Below are 19,470 nucleotides of genomic sequence, written 5' to 3'. Positions count from 1 at the left end.
CCCCTGGGGGGGCTGTGGGGCAGTTGGGGGGGGGCGTGGCTTCGCCTGGCCTTGCCCACTCGCGCCAACCACGCCTCTCCCCGCCTAGGCCACGCCCCTCGCAGCTGACTGGCGCCGGCCGGCAGCGCTAAGGGTTGTGGAGGGGGCGCGGCTTCGCCTAGTCCCGCTCGCTGATTGGCGGAAGCGCGGCGTCCCGCTCGCCGATTGGCGGAGGCGCGGCGTGGCGGCGCCACCATGCGGGAGGGCGGGGAGGAGGCGCCGCTCAGGCGGGCGGCGGCGCTGGCCCTCGGTAGGAACGGGAGCGGGCAGCGGGCAGCGGGGCCGGGCTGGCGGCACGCCTGCCACGTCCTGCTCTACGCCCCGCTGCCCCCCGGCTCCCCTCCGCCGGGCTACGCCGTGTTGGTGCGTACGGGGAAACGGGGAGGGAGAGGCCCTTTGCCCCGTTCCCGCCGTTGATTTCCCCCGCCGCACCGGTAGATGCAGCTGCGGTTCGACGGGCGGTTCGGGTTCCCGGGAGGGCTGGTGGAACCCGGCGGTGAATCGCTGGAAGCCGGGTTACGCCGGGAGCTACGGGAGGAGCTGGGTCCGGCGGCGGCCGGGTTGCGTTTGCGACCCCGCCATCACCGCGGCGCTAAGGCCTGGCCGGCGAGCGGCGCCGGAAGCGGAAGTGACGCCGGGCTGGTGACGCACTTCTACATCCGGCGGCTGCCGTTAGAGGCGTTGGTGGCCATCGAGAGGGGCGGCCCGCGGGCACCGGAGCACGGCCTGGAGGTGAGGGGGGCGTGCCGGGAGCGGCGGGGGGGGAGGGTCTGAGGGGGGAAACCGGTACCGGGGGGGTCGGGGGGGGGGGAACCGGTACAGGCGGGAGGCGACCAGTACCGGGGGGATCTGAGGTGGGGAGACCGGTACCGGGGGGGGTCTGAGGGGGAGGAACCGGTACCGGAGGGGTCTGAGGGAGGGGGAACCGGTACCGGGAGAGGTCTGAGGAGAGATCGGTACCGGTGGGGGGCCACCGGTACCGAGGGGTGGCAACAGGTACCAGAACGGGTCTGAAGGGGGGAGACCGGTACCGGGGGAGGTCAGGGGAGAGGAACCGGTACCGGGGAGGGTCTAAGGGGGGGAACCGGTACCGGGGGGGGACACGACCAGTACGGGGGGGTTTTGGGGGAGACTCGCACCGGAGGGGGGTCTAAGGGGGAGGTTATTACCGGGGGGGTTATGTGGGTCTGGGGGGGACAACAGGTACCGGGGGGGGCTCCCCTCAATGCGGGGCTGGGGGGGGCACTGGGGTATTTTGGGGGGTCCCTGGCATTTCGGGGATCCCCCCCTCCCCAGGTGCAGGGGCTGGTGCGGGTCCCCCTGGGCCAGGGGCTCCCCGCTTTCCTGCGGCACCGCTTCGCCGGGGACGCCCGGGAGCAGCTCCTGGGGGCCCTCCCCGCCCTCGGCATCCAGCCCCCTCCCCAGCCCGAGGAACCCCAAATCCAGGGGGATTCACCCCAAAACTGCCAGCAGGGGAGACTGGGGAGGGGGGAATGATCTAACGGAATAAAACCACCCCAAAACGCCCCCACGTTTTGACATCATCGCCCACGAAGGGGGGGATTTGGGGGTCAGGAGAGCGTCTGTGCACCCCGTTAAATCTTTATTATAATATATTTTTACATATAAAAAGAGAATTTTACAAGGTTTTGACCCAAAATGTACAAAAATTGGTCGTATTTCTCTCCCTGTGAAGAGAGGGGGGATTGTGGGGGGAGATCGGGGACCCCATGGGGGGGTTCAAGGCCAACGAACACCCTGAGCTGTGTCGGGGCCCCCCCGGCCCCTCGTAACCCGCAATGCCTTGGGGGGAGGGGGGGTAGCACCCCCCAACCCCCCCCCCCAATTAGTCCCTGCCCTCGTTAGGGTCCGTCTGTCCGGCTGGGGGGCTCCTCCGTCAGCACCTCTTCCACGCCACTGCCTGGGGAGGGGACGCACGAAGTCAGCCCCCACCTCCAAGAGGATTTGGGGGGGGTTAAGGGGGATTTGGGGGGGGCAGGGGGGATTTGGGACCTGCGAGAGGAATCGGGGGGGGTCGCTTACCATCCCCGTCGTCGGGGATCTCCTGCACCTCCTCGTCATCGTCCACGATCACCACGCAGTCCTCCCCGCTCTCGCTGTGGGCAGAGGCGTCAGCGGGGGGGGCACAAAGCTTTGGGGTTCCTTCCCCAGCACCCCAAAACCCCGGGGTACCCCCCAAAACCCCGGGGTACCCCCCAAAACCCCTCCCCGTGGCACAGCTGACCTTTCGGGGGTCCCCTCACCCAGCAGGTAGAACTGCAGCGGGTTTGGCCATAGTTCCTCCTTGATGATCTGGGGGGGGGGGGGGGAGAAATTGGGGGGGTCAGGGGGGGCTACTGGGGTTACTGGGAGCACTGGGAGGGGGTACTGGGACTCACCTCGGCGATACGATCCCCCGCGGGGAAGCTGTGGTCCCCAAACCAAGCGAAGAAGCTGCGGGGAGCCGGGGGACCCTTGTGGGGACGAGCGCGGGGGTCCTGCCCCTGCCACCACCGGATTGGGGTGGAATGGGAAACCAGGTGGCCTGCATGGGGGGAAAGAGGGGGTCACCCCGGACCCCCAAAATCCCTCCCTGGGCTGTAGGGAGAGGGGGTGACCCCCCTCCCCCACCCCGAAATCACCCACCGGAGGGACCGCGCACGAATTCCTTGGCCACGACGTCGTTTTGGAAGTAGGGGTTGACGCTGAAGAAGAATCTGATCCTGCAGCCGGGTCGGGCTTGGCCAAACTCTTCCACCTGCGGGATCCGGGCATGCGGGGACGTCACCTTCCCCCTGCCCCCACTCTCTGAGGAGGGGAGGTGCCCCCCATTTTGTTGTCCCCCCCCCCCAAAAAATCCCCCCCCCCGGGGCACCCAAGCACCTGTAAACTCGTCATGTAGCTCAGGGCGTCCTCGTCGCGGTCGCTGATCATGGCCGAGAGCTGGGGGTGGTTCAGGAACTGGCGATGGGACGGGGCGTCAAGGAGAGACAGTTGTGTGTGTGTGCGCGTCCCCCCCCAAATTCCAACACCCCCCCAAAGAAAAGGATACGGCGGTGACCCAGAAGCCGGGGATGTGCTGGATGAGGCGGTTGCGGCGCTGCAGGTGCGGCCACCGGCGGAGCCAGAATTTGGCGCGGAGGCGGCGGAAGGCGCGAGCCGCCTGCTCCTCCACGGCCTCCAGCTCCAGCTGCACGGCCTCTAGAGCCGCCAGGTACCGCCCGGGGCCTTCCTCCTCCTCCTCCTCCTCCTCTTCCTCCTCATCCTCCCCCAGAGAAATCACCGCGCACTCCTCCGGGCTGTGGTCCTTCTGCCGTACGCCGGGGGCCGGACCCCCCTTGGGCTCTGGGACCTTTTTCCCACCTTGGTTTTGCTCTGAGCAGGCGGTGGCGGTGGTCTCCAAGCCCTCCTCGGCCTCGGTCGCCATCTCCAGGGCCCCCTTCCTCCTCCTCCCCTGCTCCAAGCAGCGGGTGACGGTGGTCTCCAGGCTCCCTGTGGCGTCAGTGGTGGCCTCCAGCCTCCCTGTGACCTCCCTGGTGGTCTCCAGGCCCTCATTCCTCCTCCTCCCCTGCTCCAAGCAGCGGGTGACGGTGGTCTCCAGGCTCCCCGTGGCCTCGCTGGTGGTCTCCAGTCCCTCCTCAAGCTCGCTGCTGGTCTCCAGGCCCCCTTTCCCCCTTCTCCCCTGTTCCCAGTGGCCGGTGGCAGCGGTCTCCAGGTTCCCCTTGGCTCCCGTGGTGGTCTTCAGTCCTTCTCTGAAGGAAGCATCGGTCTCCAGGCTCCCCGTGACCTCCCTGGTGGTCTCCAGGCTCCCCTTCCTCCTCCTCCCCTGCTCCAAGCAGCGGGTGACGGCCGTCTCCAGGCTCCCCTTGCGTCTGCTGCTGGCCTTCAGCCCCCCGCTGAGGGACGCATTGGTCCCCGGGCTCCCTGGGACCTCCCCCCCCGTCCCCAGGGCCCCCTTGGGCGCCGTCATGGTCGCCGGGGCCCCCCTGAGGGAACCGCCGCCAGGGGGCGCTGTGGCGCCGCCGTCCTGCGCACGCCCGGCCCCGGCGTTTGACGCATGCGCGTCGCGAGCCTCACCGCGACCTCCGGCGGAGGGTGACGTCTCCCGGCGGGCGATGACGGCGACCGGATCCGTTCCGCTGGAAGCATCCAAGCGACGGAGCTTGGCGGGGAAAGGCCGGTCCGCCCCGGCCCCGCTCATGACGCGGTTCCGGTACCCCCGAAGGCCCCCAACGGTCGCCGCCGCCGCCAACGGCCGAAAAGCGCGCGCCCGCCGCCGCCTCGCCCCGCCCACCCCCACCCCATTGGTCGCCCGGTTGCCGTGGCGACGCCTGTCACGTGGGGCGAGCGGGCAGCCAATCGCCGCGCTCCCTCCTTTGGCGGGCAACGCGGTGAAGTGAAGGGGGGGGCAGGCGCAGGCGTAGCGCGCGGCGCGCACGTGCGGCCGGCGCGAGCGGCCGGCGGTGACGTGGCGAGGCGCGAAGCCCCGCCCCGTCGCTCATTCTCCTCAGGACCCTCTGAGGGGACGGGGCCGTCGCTGCCTCCTCCCGGCCCCGGGCCTACCCCGGCGGGTCTGGGGGGACCGGGATCCCCCCCTCCCGCCTCGGCTGTCACCCAAGGGGCTGGGACATACATCCCCCCCGCGGTGAGTCCAGGGGGGGCCGGGAACCCCCTTCGCCTGCATCGGGGCGGGGGGGGGAGGCCCCCTCCCGACTATGCCCAGGAGGCTGAGGGACCCCCCCCACTGCCTCCCTGAGGGCTGAGGATCTCCCCAGGTGCCTCAGTGAGGGCTGAGGACCCCCCCAGGTTCCTCCCTGTGGGCTGAGGGAATCCCCCCATCTGCCTCCCTGAGGGCTCAGGACCTCCCCAGGAGGCTGAGGACCCCCCCTAGCTGCCTCCCTGAGGGCTCAGGACCTCCCCAGGAGGCTGAGGACCCCCTCCAGCTGCCTCAGTGAGGGCTCAGGACCCCCCCAGCTTCCTCCTAGGGGTTGTCGACCCCCCCCCCAGCTTCCACCAGGAGGATCAGGACCCCTCCATGTTCCTCCTAGGGGCTGTGGACCCCCCAGTAGCCTCCCTGAGGGCTGAGGACCCCCCCTATTTTCCTCCTAGGGGCTGTAGACCCCCCCAGCTTCCAGCAGGAGGCTCAGGACCCCTCCATGTTCCTCATAGGGGCTTTGGACCCCCCTCAATGAGGGCTGGGGACCCCCCTGTTTCTCCTAGGGGCTTGGGACCCCCCCAGCTCCCACCAGGAGGCTCAGAACCCCCCCATTTTCCTCCTAGGCGCTGAGGACCCCCCCCCAGCAGCCTCCCTGAGGGCTGAGGACCCCCCATCTTCCTTCTCTGTACTGAGGACCCCCCCCAGCTGCCTCCCAGGAGATGCGGACCCCCTCCGTCGCAACGCAGAGACCACGGCGCGACACTGACGGTGAGCCCCCGCCCCCCGCAGCGGGAAGCCAGGGGCCCCCCCATCTCCCGGGGGGGGGTGTCGGGGGGGCTGTTTGTCACCCACAGGGCCCGTGACCTTTGCTGGGGACCTTCCCCGGGGGCAGGAAACGGCTGCGACAGAGAAAAGGGGGGGGGGGGGGAGAAACCAGCCCCCCCCCCCCCCCCCAAAATGGGGAGCGCAAACCCATAACCCCCTCCTCCGTACCCCAACCCCCCCCCCCATTGCAATCACCCCCACAAGGACTCGGGGAGAGCGTCTTTCTATGGCTGTATGTACACAGGGGCACCCCAAAACTCGGGGGGGGGGGGTGTCCCACAAAATGGCTGACGCCCTGGGTGGGGGCAATTTGGGGGTGCAGTTTGATAAGTCCATGCCGCAACTCAGCCTCGCCCCCCCTCTTGATTTAGGGGTGTCCCACGTTTTTAGGGGTGAAAATGTCAAGGAAGGGGGGTGTGAAAATTTGGGGGGCCCCCCCCTTTTCATGTCAACCAGGCCAGCGCCAGGTAGAGCCCCAAGGCCAGGGCGGCCGTGGGGCCCCCCCCGTCCCCCCAAGCCACCGGTACCAACACGGCCAAGGCCAACAGCACCCCACAACCCCTCAGGGCCCCCCCAAACCCCCCCCCTCGCCCCCGGGGGGGTCTGGCCGGCACCACCAAAGCCCCCTCCACCGGTCCCCCCCTCCCTAACAAAACCGGGGGGCTGCGGCGACCCCCCCCTTCCTCGTAACGCAAGGCCATCTCGTTAGCTAACGAGGTGTTGGGGGCTCGTTCGGGGAACGGGGGACCCCCGTTTCTCGGGGGGGGGTCCCCGTTATCGCCGGGTTCCCCCCGCAAGCGGCGGAGGTGGGAGAGGTAAAGCTGCTCCAGCTCCCGCGCCACCGCCTCCTCCTCGGCGCCCTGTTGGGGTGCGGGGAGGGGGGGGTCAGGATTTTGGGGTACCCCCCTCCTTGAGGAGGGGCGTGAACCCCATTTTTTTAGGGGGGGGCGCTCACCTGTGCCGGGGGCTGCTCCGCATCCGGGGGGCGTTGGGGAGGGCTCTGCAGGAGGGAAAAAGGGGGGGGGTGAGGTGGGGTACCCCCAAAATGTGGGTGGTACCCCTAAAATTGAGGGGTGCTTTGAAAATCGGGGGGGGGGGGTGGAAAATGTGGGGGGTGGCCCTAAAATTGGGGGGAAATTTGAAAAATTGAAAATTGAGGGATGCTTTGAAAATTTGGGGGGGAAGCTCTAAAATTTGGGGGGGGTACCTCCAAAATTTGGGTGGTTCCCCTAAAATTGAGGGGTGCTTTGAAAATCTGGGGGGGCTCAAAAATTGAGGGGTGTAGCTCTTAAAATGTGGGGGGGTACCCCCAAAATTTGGGGGGGTGGGGGGCGACACTTACCTGCGCCGTGGTCGGGGGGTGGGGGCTGCGCGTCCTCCGCCTCCTGCGGCCTTTGGGGGGGGGGGAAATGGGGGGGGGGGGTCACCGGATAGGACGCCCCCTCCCAAATTTTGGGGGGGTGGCGCATGCACCCCTCCAAATTTAGGGGGACACAGGGAGGGAGGGGGGTGACCCCATTTTTGCCCCCCCCCCCCATCTCTTACCTGCCCTTCTCAGGCCTCATCCAGCTCCCGGGGGTCCGCGCCCCCCTCCCCCCGCGGGGGGCCCCCCCCCCCGGGCCCCCCCCCCCCCGGGGCCCCCCCCTCGGTCCCAGGCCCGGTATTGCCGCAGGCGGGTGAGGGGGAGCCCCAAAGCGTCGGCGAAAAGGACCCGTCGCGACCCCCCCCAGCCCATGGGGGGGTTTGGGGGTCCCCGGGGGGGTTGGGGGTCCGCCGGGGGGGGGAATCGAGGGGGGGGTGCGAGGGGGGTAGCGGGCGGTGGGGCATGCTGGGAAGGGCCCCCCGCCGCGGGGCATGCTGGGAGTCCGGCCAAGGGGCGGGGGGGGGGGGGCGCCGGGGCGGAGGCGGGCGGCCGGGCCATGGCGGGAGGGGGCGTGGCCGGGGGGTGCTGCGCAGGCGGGGGGCGGGGCTTGGAGGGGGCGTGGTCTGTGTGGAGGGGGTGGGGCTTAGGGGGTCCTGTGGCGGGGGTGGGTGAAACGGGGGGTCTGTGTCCCCCCCCGAGGTCGCTTGGGTCCCCCGGGGGGTGTTTGGGGGGTCCTGGGGACTGGGGGGGGAAGTGGGGAGGGGTCTTGGGGGGGTTAAAGGGGCACCGATGGGTCCCCAGGGGCCGGGGGGGGGCAAGCGGGGTCCCCCAGATCTCTGCACCCCTTGGGGGGGGCACTGGGGGTAAAGTGGGGTCCCCCCATCCCCCAAGAGCTGTTTGGGGGGGGCCCTGGAGACTGGGGGGGGGCCCAGTGGGGGGGAGTCCTGGGGGGGGGGTCTTAAAGGGACACCCCGTACTCATGGGTCTCCAGGAGCCTTGGGGGGGCGAAGCGGGGTCCCCCCGACACCTGGGTCCCTTCTGCCCCCCCCCAAAAGGGAGCTTCAGCACGAGTGAAAGTTTGGAGAAAGGGCGGGAGCGGGGGGGGGGGGAGGGTTTGGGGGGCCCCCAGGACCCCCCCAGGAGAGGGAGGGTTCTCTGACATCACGGGGGGGGGGGGGTACCATAAAAAGCGGGGCGCCGCGGGCGGGGCGGGCAGGCGAGCGGGGTGCTGCCGGTGAGCGGGGTTCGGGGGGGTACGGAGGGGGGGAGGTTTGGGGGGCAGGGGGGCTGCATCCCAACGCGCGCTCGCACGAGGACGGGGCGGGGGCGGCGTGCGAGGGCCTTCGCACGAGGGGCCTGCGCACGCCCTCGCGCCGCCGCACGTGGCCGCCGCGGCGACGGGGGTCCTTGGGGGGGGGGGCAGGTATTTTGGGGGGGCAGGTGGTTTTTGGGGGGGGGGTGGAGCAGGCCCAGACGCCTGCGTCCCCTCCCCCCGCCCCGATTTCCTGCTGTCTCGGCGAGTTTCACGTCGCTTCAAAACGGGGAAATCCCGGGGGGGGGGGTGGTAAAAAAAACACCCCCAAAACCACCCCCACACCCCAAAACCGGGGAGGGGTCCCGGGGCGCTGAAACCGGGAACAGGTTTGGGTTAAAGCGGGGCGAATTCGGGGTCGGAAAGCGTCAAAAAAACCCCGAAAATAACGATCCGGCTGCGCCGTTTCCTCACAAAAAGGGCAAAAATCGAGGCCTCGCGGCTGGAAAAAGCCCCCCCCAAATTATAGGGGCCTTTTTTGAGGGCGTTTACCTCTTTTGAGCAATTTTTACAGATTTTTGGGGCGCCCAAGCGATTTGGGGCCATTTTGGGGCCATTTTGGGGCATTTCCCGGCTTTTTGCGGTGTGTTTTAGCTGCTTTTTCCGACAGCGTCTTTTTGGGGCGTTTCAGGGAGTTTTGGGGTGTTGTTCTCTGGCAGGAATGGGGGTGGCACCCCTGTTTCGGGGTGTCACCATCCGGCTCTTGCGGGGGGCTGGGTTTTGGGGTGTTTCTCCTGCTTTTGGAGTGTTTCCGCCGGGCTGGGTTTGGGTTTTCTGTACCCGCTGGTTTTGGGGCGTTTCTTCGCATTTTGGGGTGTCTCTGCCTGGGCGATTTGGGGTGTTTCTGGCTGGTTGTTTCGGGGCGTTCCTCTGCATTTCGGGGGGTCTCTGTCGCGCCATTTCAGGGTGTTTGTGAGGAGTTATTTTGGGGCATTTCTCCGCATTTCGGGGTGTCTCTTTACAGCCATTTTAGGGTGTCTGCGCCCGGCCGTTTTGGGGCGTTTCTCCACATTTTGGGGTGTCTCTGTCCCGCCATTTCAGGGTGTCTGTGAGGAGTTATTTTGGGGCGTTTCTCCGCATTTTGGGGGGTCTCTGCCTGACCAGTTTGGGGCGTTCCTGCCTGGTCGTTCTGGGGCGTTTCTCCACATTTCGGGGTGTCTCAGCCCGGCCGCTTCGGGGTACCTTTTCCCGGCCATTTTGGGGCATTTCTCTGCATTTTGGGGTGTCTGTTTCCCGTCCCTTTGGGGCCGTCGCTGCCTCGCTGTTTCGGGGCACCCTTTTGGGTCTGGGGGGGCCCATCCCCGGCCCCCCGCCCCCGCCGTGACTCAGGGCTGTGGTTTCCCGTCTATAAATCGGGGGTGGAAGCGCCCAGGTGTCGCCCAGAGCCATGGCGGGCGCCCGGGACCCGTGAGCTGGGGGCACTGGGAGGCACTGGGAACTCACTGGGAGCACTGGCGTGATGCTAGACGGGACTGGGAGGGCACTGGAGTGATGCTGGGTGGGACTGGGAGGGTTCTGGTGGGACTGGAGGGGACTGGGAGGGAGACTGGGAGGACTGGGAGGCACTGGGAATGCACTGAGAGGGACTGGAAGGAACTGGGAATTAACTGGGCGGCAGTGGTGTGATGCTGGATGGGACTGGGAGGGCTCTGGAGTGACTGGGTGGGACTGGAGGGGGCTGGGAAGGGACTGGGAGCACTGGGAGGGACTGGGTGGGGACTGGGATGCACTGGGGAGTGCCAGGAAGGAGGGGCACTGGGTGGGGAAAATGGGGAGACCAGGAGGGTGTTGGGGGGTACTGGGATGGACTGGGTGGCACTGGAAAGGACTGGGAGGGATTGTGGCTTACGGGGAGGGACTGGGTGGCACTGGAAAGAACTGGGGGGATTGCGGCTTACTGGGAGGGACTGGGGGGTGCTGGAAAAGACTGGGGGAAACTGGAAAGGACTGGGGGGGTACTGGGAGGGACCGAGATGGATGGGGGAGACACTGGGATGGACTGGGGGGGCACTGGGATGGACTGGGGGGGCACCGGGATGGACTGGGAGCTCCATAGAGTGACTGTGGATGGGACAGGGGTTGCCGGTGGAGGACAGGAGCGGGCCCAGTCCATACTGGGAGCACTGGGAGGTACTGGGAGGGGGGTAACTGGGGGTGCCACAGGGCTGGGACGGGGGGGGCCGCCACCCCCCCCCGCGTGTGCCGGGACTTGCCGTGACGCAGGGCCCTCGTGCGAGGCGGCTCGCACGCGCGCCCAGCCCTCGTGTCGCACGCCTTTTTCGGGGGGGGGGGGGTGTTGGGGTGAGGGGGGGTCTCACACCCCCTCCCCCCAGGCAGCGCCGCCCCCCCCGCGGCCCCCCGGGTCGCCCCACGGTGCTGACCCACGGAGACGGGGGGTCCCACGGCCCCCCCAGGTTGGGGGGGGGGGGGGACAGGGTCCCGGGGGGGGGGTGCTTCAGGATGGGGGGGTTCACCTATCGCCCCCCCCCCAATTATATAGGTGCCGCCCGAGGGGGGTCGTGCCCCCCCTCCTGCACATCCACCACCCCGGGGTGCTGGTGATGAGGACGCGGCTCCCCCCGGCGCACGGTAAGGCCCCCCAAACCTGCACCCCCCTTTTGTGACCCCCTCCCCCCTTTTGTGACCCCCTCCCCCCTTTTGTGACCCCCTCCCCCCTTTTTGTGACCCCGTCCCCCCTTTTTGTGACGCCCCCCCCAAATTTTTTCCAGGTCTCCCCGCTTTCGAGTGGGGTCCCAAAGACCCCCCCCCGCGACCGAGCCCCCTCGCCCGCCCCCGCCGGCAGCGCGCCCCCCAGCCGCCCCCCAGCGCCGCTCAGCCCCCCAGGTGAGTGGGACCCGGGCGCCTGGGTCCCTTATTTTTTTGGGGGGGGGGGGGCACCCCAGATGCCTGGGTCCTCGCGACCCCCCCAGAAACGTGTGTCCCCCCCAGGGCGCCCCGCTGTGACCTGGGGGAGGTGGCGCAGTGCCTGCGGCAGCTGGAGAAGATCCAGGAGCTGGAGCAGCAGGTAAGGGCCCCCCCAAATTCCCCCCCCAAATCCCCCCGACCCCCCAAATGCCCTGTGACCCCCCCAAAACCATGACCCCCCCCTCCAAGCCTGCGCCCCCCATATCCCCCCCAAAACCTCTGCCCCCCCAAACCACATCCTCCCTGTGCCCCCCCAAACCCATCTCCTCCCCATACCCCCCTCCATGTGCCCCCCAACCTGCGCCCCCCCATGTCACCCCCAAACCTGCCCCCCCGAATCATGTCCCACGCCCTCCACGTGCCCCCCAACACCTGTGCCCCCCCAGCTGGCCCGCGAGCGGCACCGCCTGGGCCTCTTACAGGCGCAGCTCATCCGGAGGGGCCCCCCCCCGACGGTAAGGACACCCCAAAACGGGGCAGGGTGGGGCTGGGACCCCCCAAAATGCTGCCAGCCCCTCACCTCCGTGTCTCCCCCCCCCCAGGGCCCCCCCGGGAAGGGCCAGGCTGGGGGTCCCCAAATTTGGGGCTCCCCGGCCCCTCCCGAAGCGGAGGGGGAAGCCGAGACCCCGCTGCCCCCCCCGGGGCACCCCTGGGACCACGGGGGGCTCTGGCCAGGTGAGCCCCGGGCTTGGGGGGCAGGGATACGGGGGGTCCCCCAAAATATCGGGGGGGATGCCTGGGTCCCCCCTGACCCCCCCTTGGCCCCCCCAGAACTGGAGTACTACCGGCTCAGCACCGCCCGGCCCCCCTACACCTACGCCATGCTCATTCGCTGGGTGAGTGGCCCCCCCGTCCCCTATAGCCCCCCCGGCGCCTATAGCCCCCCCGTGGCCCCTACGCCCCCCCCACCCTATATGCCCCCCAGACCCCTGACAGCCCCCCAAATTCCTTACAGCCCCCCCAAATCCTTCCCCCGCCGTCTTCTGTTCCGACGGCTGTTCCCTATAGGAATCCCCCTCCGTGTCCCCATAGCCCCCCCGTTCCCCCCCCCGGCCATCCTGGAGCCCCCCCGTGTCCCCATGGCCCCCCCAAACCATGGAGGCCCCCCATATTCCCCCCCACCCCAAAGCGTCCCCCAAGCCTACCATGACTCCCCTGTGCCCCCCCAGCACCCCCCGTGTCCCCATACCCCCCCCCCCCCAGGCCATCGCAGGGTGTCCCCATGTCCCCACCCCCCCAAGTGTCCCCAAACCCCACCGTGCCCCCCCCCAAAATAACCCTGTACCCCCCGCCCCCCCAAACCCTGCCGTGCCCCTCCAACCACCCTTAACTGTCCCCACGCCCCCCCAAATGTCCCCACCCCCTCCCCGGTGTCCCCAACCCTCTCGTGCCCCCCCCCCAGGCCATCCTGGAGTCCCCCCAGCGCCAGCGCACCCTGGGCGAGATCTACCACTGGTTCAGCCGCATGTTCGGGTACTTCCGCCACAACACCGCCACCTGGAAGGTGGGGACCCCCCCGCACCCCCAGATTCCCCCCCAGGGCCCTTCCCAGCACCCCCACCTCGGGGGGGGGCACCCCAACTCCTCCACAGGAGACCGAGGAGCCCCCCCCCCCCCCCCGGGACCCCAAAGCTCTTGGTTCAGCCTCAAGCGCCCCAAAATGGTGCCAAGTCAGAAGGTGGGGCCCCCCCAAACTGCTCCCCCGGGACCCCAGTACTGCCCCAGCCCCCCCAACACCCCCCCCCAAAAACCAGTGGGGGCACCCCAAATTCTCCCAGGGCCTCTCCAGCCACCCCCCTTACAACACCCCACAGACCCCAAAGCCCCCCCAACCCCCTCAAAACCCCCTCAAAGTGCCCCAGACCCCCCCCAAAAATTCCTTAGGGAATTGGGGGTGCGGGGGGCAGCCCCCCCAAACTTCCCGGGGCGCCCCCCCCCCCCAGAACGCCGTGCGCCACAACCTGAGCCTGCACAAATGCTTCGTGCGAGTGGAGAACGTGCGCGGGGCCGTCTGGACGGTGGACGAGGCCGAATTCAGGCGCAAGAGGGGACAGCGCTACCCCAGGTACCCCCAAAATCCCCCCCCAGCACCCCAACCCCCCCCAGCACCCCAAAACCAAAGGGGGGCCCTTACCCCCCCCCCCCCAAAAGCCCCAAACCACTCTTGATAAACGGGGTTCCCCTCTAAACCCCCCCCCCCCCCCCGACTTCCCCCCACAGGGACTGCGACCTGAAGTGCTTTCTGCCCCCCCGGAGCTGAGGGGGGGCCCCCCAAAAAAACCCCGGTGTGGGGGAGATGGGGGGGTCCCCTAAATCCCCCCCCTCCCCCCAAGAGGAACGTGACACCCCAAAACCGCCGTGCCGGGATTTTATTGAAACCGTAAAGGAACCGCTCCGTCCTTCACCGCGGGTGCATTTTGGGGGGGCTACGCAGGGGATTTCGGGCGCCCCTGCACCCCACTGTGGGGCGGGGGGGCGGCAGAGCCCCCTCCCCCCAGGGAGGTTTTGGGGGGACACCCCCCCCACCCCCCCCAGTTTTGGGGTTCAGGCGCGGTGGGCTCGTGCCGCCAGCAGCGCGTTCTCCTCCCGCAGCGCCCGGCAGTCGCTGAGGATCCGGTCGAGGCTGGCGGGGGGCTTGGCGCTCGTCTCCCCCTCGATCTGGGGGTAACGGGGTTGGGGGGGTAAAATTGGGGGGGGCTCAGAATTTGGGGGGGGCACAAACCGGGGGGCAAACGGGATTACAAAGAGTTGGGGAGGGTCAGAGAGAATTGGGGGGGTCACAGAGCTCCGGGGAGACACGCAAGGTTAATTAACACCCCCGTAGCCCTGGGGGGGCCCCAGGGACACCCCAAATTCTTGCCCCCCCCCAATTTATAACCCGAGCCCCCCAAAACCCCCCCCTGCTCCTCCAGGTCCCGGATCTCCCTTTGGATGGTCCCCGTGTCCTCGATGGTCCGAATCAGCTGGGCACAATTCTGGGGGGGGGGGGGAGGCAAAAAGGGGGTGCGAGTGACCCCCCCCAAACCTCCAGCCCCCCCCACCCCCCACTGCCCCCCCAATTCCACCTGGGCCCCCCAAAACCTCCCCCCCCCGTTACCTCATGCAGAGCCGCCAGGTACTTGTAGGCTTTCCTCACCACTTCGTCCCGCTTGGCGTCCTGGGGGGGACACGGCCGTGGGACAATGGGGGGGGCACAAGGGCAAACTGGGGGGGCAGATGGGGCAGTCTGGGGGGGGGGCGTGGGATCATTTAGGGGGGTCCCAGTGCCCCCAACTCCCCTCTTCCTTCGGGATCATCCCCTAGAGCACTTGGGGTGCCCTCGAGCATCCCTCAGGGCCCCCCAAATCCCCCCTTGACCCCCCCCCCCCCCCCCGAGGTGCCCCCCAAATCCACGTCCCCCCCCCGGGCCCCCCCCCGACCTTGAAGAGCAGCTCGTCGGTGACGCTGAAGGTCCGCTCCAGCTTCCCCACCAGGGAGTTGATCTCCTTCTGCAGCGCCCGCGTATCCACCAGGATCTGGGGAGCCCCCCTCCGGGGGGGGGGTCTCAGGTCTTGGGGGGGGGGGGACACCCCCAGAACCCCTCCCCATTTTGGGGGTGCACCCACCAGCCCCTCCCAAACCCCCCTGCCCCCCAACACCTCAAACAGGACCTAACGCCCCAAAGACCCCCCCCCAAACTCCTCTAGGCTGCCCTAGGGACCCCAAAACTCTCCCCGCTGCTCCCCTAAGGGCTGGGGGACCCCAAAAATCTCCGGGGCCCCCCAGAATCCGCCCCCCCCCCAACCTTGCCGATCTCCTCCTTCTGCTTGCGGATGTTGCCCACGATCTCCAGGATGCGTTGGGTGTAAACGGCGCGCGAGACGTCGCGGGGCAACGCTTCCAGTTCCGCCGCCTGCGTCCGGAAAGGGGGGGTGTGAAGGGGCCCCCCCCCCCCCCCCCAAATCACCCCGTGGCCCCCCCGCCCCCCGGCACCCATGGGTGCTCACCAGTTGCTTGTACAGCTCCTCCTTGCGTCGGGCTTCGGCGGCGGCCGAGCGGCTGCGCTCGTGCAGGGTCCGGATCTCCGACAGCCGCCGCGACGACTCCAGCTGGGGTAGGAGGAAAAAAGGGGGGGGGGGGTGTCAGGGCACCCCCAAACCCAGCGGGGGGGACCCCAAAACCCCTAAGAAGGGGCTCCAGAGCCCCAAAGGCACCGGGAAGGGGACCCCAGAGTTCCAAACGAACTGGGAAGGGGACCCCAAAACCCCCTGGGAAGGGACCCCAGAGCCCCCAGGGACCCCAAAAGTTACCAGGGAGGGACCTGGGGACCCCTAAATCTGCTGAGGAAGGGAGCCCAGAGACCCCGAAACCTACCAGGGAGAGACCTGGGGACCCCCAAACCCACCAGGAAGGGCCCAGGGACCCCAGAACCCACTTTGGGAGGGGATCTGGGCACCCCAAACCCACTGGAAAGGGAATTCCAGAGCCCCCGGAGCCCCCAAAACCCACCAGGGAGAGACCTGGGGACCCCAAACCCATCGCGAAAGTCACCCACGCCCCCCCAAACTCCCCAGAAAGGGGATCTGGGGACCCCCAAACCCCCCCAAAAAAGGGGGGGGGACAGCCCCCAGGGTCCCCCCTTACCTGAGCGGAGTCGCGCAGGGCCCGGAGGTGCCGGTACTCGGCGAGGAGGGGGCCCCGGTGCCGCTCCCACTGTCCCGCCAGGCTGACGATGCGACGGCTGCTGGCCTCCACCACCAGCTGGGAGCAGGGTCAGGGCACCCCCAAAACGCTTCCCTGAACCCCCAAAATGCCCCCCCCAGCACCCCCAAACTGCCCCCCTCCCCCCCTTCGCTCGCCTCTGCCACCGCGGCAGTCGTACACCCCAACCCACCCCCCTAAACCCCCTCCCCGCAACCCCCGTGGACCCAAACAGCCTCGCGGCCCCCCCAGAAAGCCGGGGGGCACCCCAAAATCCTCACCTGGAGCTTGGCCATGTTGCTCTGGGCGTCCGGGAGCAGCTCCACTGCCCGCGCCTTCAGCCGAAGGGCGTCCTCCCGGCCCCCCACCGCCAACCGCCCTTGCCGCACCTCCGCCTCCGCCTGTTGCGGGGGGGGGGACACGACACTGTCAGGGCACCCCAAAAACACCCCACGACCCCCCCCATAACCTCCCCCCCCCCAGCACCCACCTGGGTGAGGCTGAGCTGGGCGTCCCGCACCTCCCCGCGGCAGCCCTCGATTTTGGCCTCAAGCCGGGCCAGCGTCTCCTCCAGGGCAGCCTCTTCGCTGGCCTGGCGCACCCCCGCGTCCTAAGGTAGGGAGGGAAACCCCTTTTATATGCGGCCATCAGTAGGGTTCAGAGCGAACGCCCATCCAACAGAACCATTGGTAGGGTCCAGAGCGCACGCGCAGCCATCAGTAGGGTTCAGGGCGAACAGCCATCCAATAGAAGCATTGGTAGGGTCCAGAGTGAACGCCCACCCAACACAGGCGTCAGTAGGGTCCACAGCACGTGCGCGGCCGTCAGTAGGACTCAGAGTGAACGGCTGCGCCCCGCCCACCCCCTTACCTCCTCAGGGCTCTTTGAGGGGTGCAGGGTCTCGGCAGCCGCCTGGATCTGCTGCAGCAGGATTTGGGGGTCCTGGGGGTGAGACCCCCCGGAGCAGGTCAGATCCCGGGGGGCGGGGGCCCCCAAAACGACCCCCAGCCCCCCCAAATCCAACCCCCAGCACCCCAAAAACAGCCCCCAGCCCCCCCAAAAGAACTCCGAGCCCCTCCAGCAGCTCCCCCACCCCCCAAAACCAGCCCCCAGACCCCCCCAACCAACCCCCAGGCCTCCAGCAGCCCCCCAAAACCAGCCCCCAGCCCCCCAAAACAGCCCCCAGCCCTCAAGCAGCCCCCCCACCCCCCAAAACCAGCCCCCAGCCCCCCCAAACCAACCCCCAGCCCCCCAAAACAGCCCCCAGCCCTCAAGCAGCCCCCCCACCCCCCAAAACCAGTCCCCAGCCCCCCAAAACCAACGCTGACCCCCCCCGCCCTACCTGCTCGTGGGTCAGGTGCTGGGCGCGGGTGAAGCGGGACCCCTTGGGTAGGGCCCCCCCGGCCCCCCCCCCCCCAAAAGCCTCCTGGAGCCAAGCGGGGTCCAGGGGTCCCGGGGGGGGGCCCTGGGGTCGGGGGGGGCAGAGCTGGCGCAGGGGCTCCAGGGCCCGCAGCCGAGCGCGGAGCCGCTTCCGCCCCACGTATTCCTGGGGGGGGGGGAGAAAAGGGGGGGTCAGCCCCCCAGGGACCCCCAAACCAGCCCCATAAACAGCCCCCCTGTGCTCCGGGGGGGGCAGCCCCCAGGGACCCCCAGACCAGCCCTCCTATGCTCTGGGGGGGCAGCCCCCCAGGGACCCCCAAAATGGGGGGGGGGGGTGTCTCACCTGGGGGGGCAGGCGGGAGGCCAGGCCGGGGCCCCCCCACTCGGCCTCCCAGTCGTGGCGGGCGCTGAGCTGGGCCGCGTGCGTCTCCAGCAAGGCCGGGGGGGTCCTGGCAGGGAGGGGGGGCTGCGCCGGTACGGGGGGGGCAGCCCCCCCAAAATACTCCTGCAGCTCTGTTGGGGGGACAGGAGGGGGTGAGCAGACCACCCCCCCCCCCAAAATAACGACCCCCCCCCCAAATCTCCCCCCTTACCTGGGGGTCCCCCGCTCTGGGGCAGAACCAGGGCGCAGGTAGCGAAGGGGCGGAGGCGACCCGTACCCTGAAAATCATTAATTAACTGGTTTATTCCCCCCTCCCCAAATTAAAAAGGGGGGGTCCCCAAGAATTTGGGGGGTCAGGGCCCCCCCCCAACCTCACCTGCAGGCGCTGCAGGCGGGGCGTACGGCAAGCGGGGGGCACCCAGGGGGTCCCCAGCTGCTCCCGGATCCGGGCGCCGATGGCCCGTAACAGAGCCCCCGATTTCCCTAAGGAAAGCAAAAAGGGGGGGGGGGTCACCCCCCCAAAAAAAAACCCAGGGACCCCCCAAAACCCCAGGGGACCCCCCCAAATCCATACCGGGGGGTTCAGCCCCTCTCTCGCTCTCGTCCCGCGGCAGTTTTTCCACCAAAAAGAGGAGGAGGCGGCGGGTGTCGTGCTCGGAGCTGTAGAGGAACGTCTGGTACCCCACGTCGCCCCCGAACCCCAGCTCCTGGGGGTAAGAGGGAGGGGCTGGGGGCACCCCGACATTTGGGGGGGCACCCCAACATTTCTGGGGGGTCCACTTGAAAATGTAGGGGTGTTTGGCGGGGGAGGAGCAGGGTTTAGCCGCCCCCAGGGTGTGCGAGGAGAGGGGTGGGGTGGCGGGGGTTCCCCCCCCCCCCGAGATTTCTGGGGTGTCTCGAGGGGTTGTTGGTTGGTTTTGGGGGGTACCTGACAGGCGGCGGCCAGGTCGGAAGCGAGACGGAAGCGGGCGGAGATGGCGGGGGGCAGGAGGGGGCTGAGGGGGGCCCCCAAAGCGGGGCGCACGGCTCGGAGGCAACGGACGGCCGCTTCCACCACCAGCTCCGGGGTCAGGTCCCGGACGCTCTGCACCTCGGGGGGCACCGGCCGGGGGGGGCGGGGGGGTGTAAAAAATGAGGGGGAGACCCCCCCCCCCCACAAGAGCACCCCCAAAAATCCTGGTCCCCCTCCCTGGGTGTCGCCCACGCACCTCCAGGCGCTCCCAGCCCCCCCGAATCCTTAGGGGGCTCCCCCAGGGACCCCCCAAAGCTCCCCCAGGGTTCCCCCCCCCCGCAAATTCCTTAGGGTCCCGTGTCCCCCCCGAGACCCCCCCAAATTACCAGGGTCCCCCCAGACCCCCCAAAGCCTCTTAGGGTCCCCCCAAATCAACCAGGGGTCCCCCCACACCCCCAGAGCCCCCAAATTCCTTAGGGTCCCCCCAGGGCCCCCCCAAATTACCAGGGGTGTCCCCCCCCCCAGATTCCTTAGGGTCCCACAGTGACCCCCCAAACCTCCCACAGGGTCCCCCCACCTCCAGCCCCCCCAAATCTCTTCAGTGCCCCCCCCATCCCCCCACCCCAAAAGCCCCCCCCCCCCCGTGTGTGTGTGTGTCCCCACTCACGTCCCCGCCTGCCGCAGGGAGTGGATCAGGATCTTGTCCACCTCCTCCATACTGGGGGGTTCGGGGGGGTCCCCCAAATCCTGCGGGATCGGGCGGGGGGGGGGAGGGAAGTTTTTTTGGGGGGGGGCCCCCGCTTCTCCCGCACCCCCGCGAAGCCGCGCACGGCGTCACGTGAGGCGGGGCCCGCCGCGGAACCGGGGGCCGCCCCTCGCGCGGGGCACGACGGGAGTTGTAGTGCGCGGGGCACGACGGGAGTTGTAGTGCGCGGGGCACGACGGGAGTTGGAGG

At 68.9% G+C, this 19,470-nt stretch overlaps 2 protein-coding genes and 2 pseudogenes across 8 annotated transcripts; 1 reads left to right on the top strand and 3 right to left on the bottom strand.

The window, feature by feature from the left end:
* The first annotated feature begins 234 nt into the window (after nucleotides 1–234).
* Nucleotides 235–13,477, top strand: LOC148054047 (uncharacterized; annotated as a pseudogene). Its single transcript, XR_015707800.1, has 12 exons — nucleotides 235–402; nucleotides 478–636; nucleotides 716–771; nucleotides 10,697–10,785; nucleotides 10,926–11,040; nucleotides 11,146–11,221; nucleotides 11,508–11,576; nucleotides 11,664–11,796; nucleotides 11,893–11,957; nucleotides 12,524–12,625; nucleotides 13,065–13,186; nucleotides 13,342–13,477. The product of XR_015707800.1 is annotated as an uncharacterized LOC148054047 (transcript).
* TSPYL2 (TSPY like 2) lies at nucleotides 1,866–5,070 on the bottom strand. 4 transcript variants are annotated; one of them, XM_087771233.1, is made up of 9 exons: nucleotides 4,954–5,070; nucleotides 4,117–4,901; nucleotides 3,092–3,922; nucleotides 2,923–3,000; nucleotides 2,686–2,797; nucleotides 2,439–2,584; nucleotides 2,285–2,352; nucleotides 2,083–2,156; nucleotides 1,866–1,960 (listed from the first exon to the last, which is right to left on the bottom strand). In XM_087771233.1, exons 2-9 carry the CDS (start codon nucleotides 4,186–4,188, stop codon nucleotides 1,902–1,904), a joined length of 1,440 nt encoding a protein of 479 aa, XP_087627359.1. In that variant the 5' UTR covers nucleotides 4,189–4,901; nucleotides 4,954–5,070; the 3' UTR covers nucleotides 1,866–1,901. The 4 variants fall into 4 exon arrangements, with proteins under 4 accessions (XP_087627359.1, XP_087627360.1, XP_087627356.1 ...); XM_087771234.1 differs by having other exon boundaries at nucleotides 3,092–3,865; XM_087771230.1 differs by having other exon boundaries at nucleotides 3,092–4,901.
* Nucleotides 6,173–7,256, bottom strand: LOC148054048 (uncharacterized; annotated as a pseudogene). Its single transcript, XR_015707799.1, has 4 exons — nucleotides 7,067–7,256; nucleotides 6,864–6,913; nucleotides 6,477–6,521; nucleotides 6,173–6,381 (listed from the first exon to the last, which is right to left on the bottom strand). The product of XR_015707799.1 is annotated as an uncharacterized LOC148054048 (transcript).
* On the bottom strand, nucleotides 13,473–19,309 carry CCDC22 (CCC complex scaffolding subunit CCDC22). 2 transcript variants are annotated; one of them, XM_087771227.1, is made up of 17 exons: nucleotides 19,183–19,309; nucleotides 18,492–18,669; nucleotides 18,138–18,270; nucleotides 17,940–18,046; nucleotides 17,775–17,841; nucleotides 17,525–17,694; nucleotides 17,144–17,347; nucleotides 16,672–16,743; nucleotides 16,292–16,411; nucleotides 16,083–16,202; nucleotides 15,745–15,861; nucleotides 15,108–15,209; nucleotides 14,906–15,013; nucleotides 14,541–14,636; nucleotides 14,219–14,278; nucleotides 14,016–14,096; nucleotides 13,473–13,779 (listed from the first exon to the last, which is right to left on the bottom strand). In XM_087771227.1, exons 1-17 carry the CDS (start codon nucleotides 19,230–19,232, stop codon nucleotides 13,666–13,668), a joined length of 1,899 nt encoding a protein of 632 aa, XP_087627353.1. In that variant the 5' UTR covers nucleotides 19,233–19,309; the 3' UTR covers nucleotides 13,473–13,665. The 2 variants fall into 2 exon arrangements, with proteins under 2 accessions (XP_087627353.1, XP_087627352.1); XM_087771226.1 differs by having other exon boundaries at nucleotides 13,473–14,096.
* Between the last annotated feature and the right edge of the window lie 161 nt (nucleotides 19,310–19,470).

The sequence above is a fragment of the Nipponia nippon genome, unplaced genomic scaffold, assembly GCF_047370975.1.
Source record: "Nipponia nippon isolate SJK-2023a ecotype South Korea unplaced genomic scaffold, ASM4737097v1 scaffold_35, whole genome shotgun sequence".
NCBI lineage: Eukaryota > Metazoa > Chordata > Aves > Pelecaniformes > Threskiornithidae > Nipponia > Nipponia nippon.
This window is presented reverse-complemented; position numbering and strand designations above follow the sequence as displayed.

Excerpts from the sequence above, each read along its gene's own strand:
- CCDC22 (XM_087771226.1), bottom strand. The coding sequence starts at position 19,232 with ATGGAGGAGGTGGACAAGATCCTGATCCACTCCCTGCGGCAGGCGGGG. Across the intron at positions 18,271-18,491 it reads ACCTGGCCGCCGCCTGTCAG|GAGCTGGGGTTCGGGGGCGA; the intron begins GTACCCCCCAAA and ends TCTTACCCCCAG. Across the intron at positions 15,014-15,107 it reads AGGAGCTGTACAAGCAACTG|GCGGCGGAACTGGAAGCGTT; the intron begins GTGAGCACCCAT and ends TTCCGGACGCAG.
- TSPYL2 (XM_087771230.1), bottom strand. The coding sequence starts at position 4,240 with ATGAGCGGGGCCGGGGCGGACCGGCCTTTCCCCGCCAAGCTCCGTCGC. Across the intron at positions 2,798-2,922 it reads GCTACATGACGAGTTTACAG|GTGGAAGAGTTTGGCCAAGC; the intron begins GTGCTTGGGTGC and ends CGGATCCCGCAG. Across the intron at positions 2,353-2,438 it reads CGGGGGATCGTATCGCCGAG|ATCATCAAGGAGGAACTATG; the intron begins GTGAGTCCCAGT and ends CCCCCCCCCCAG.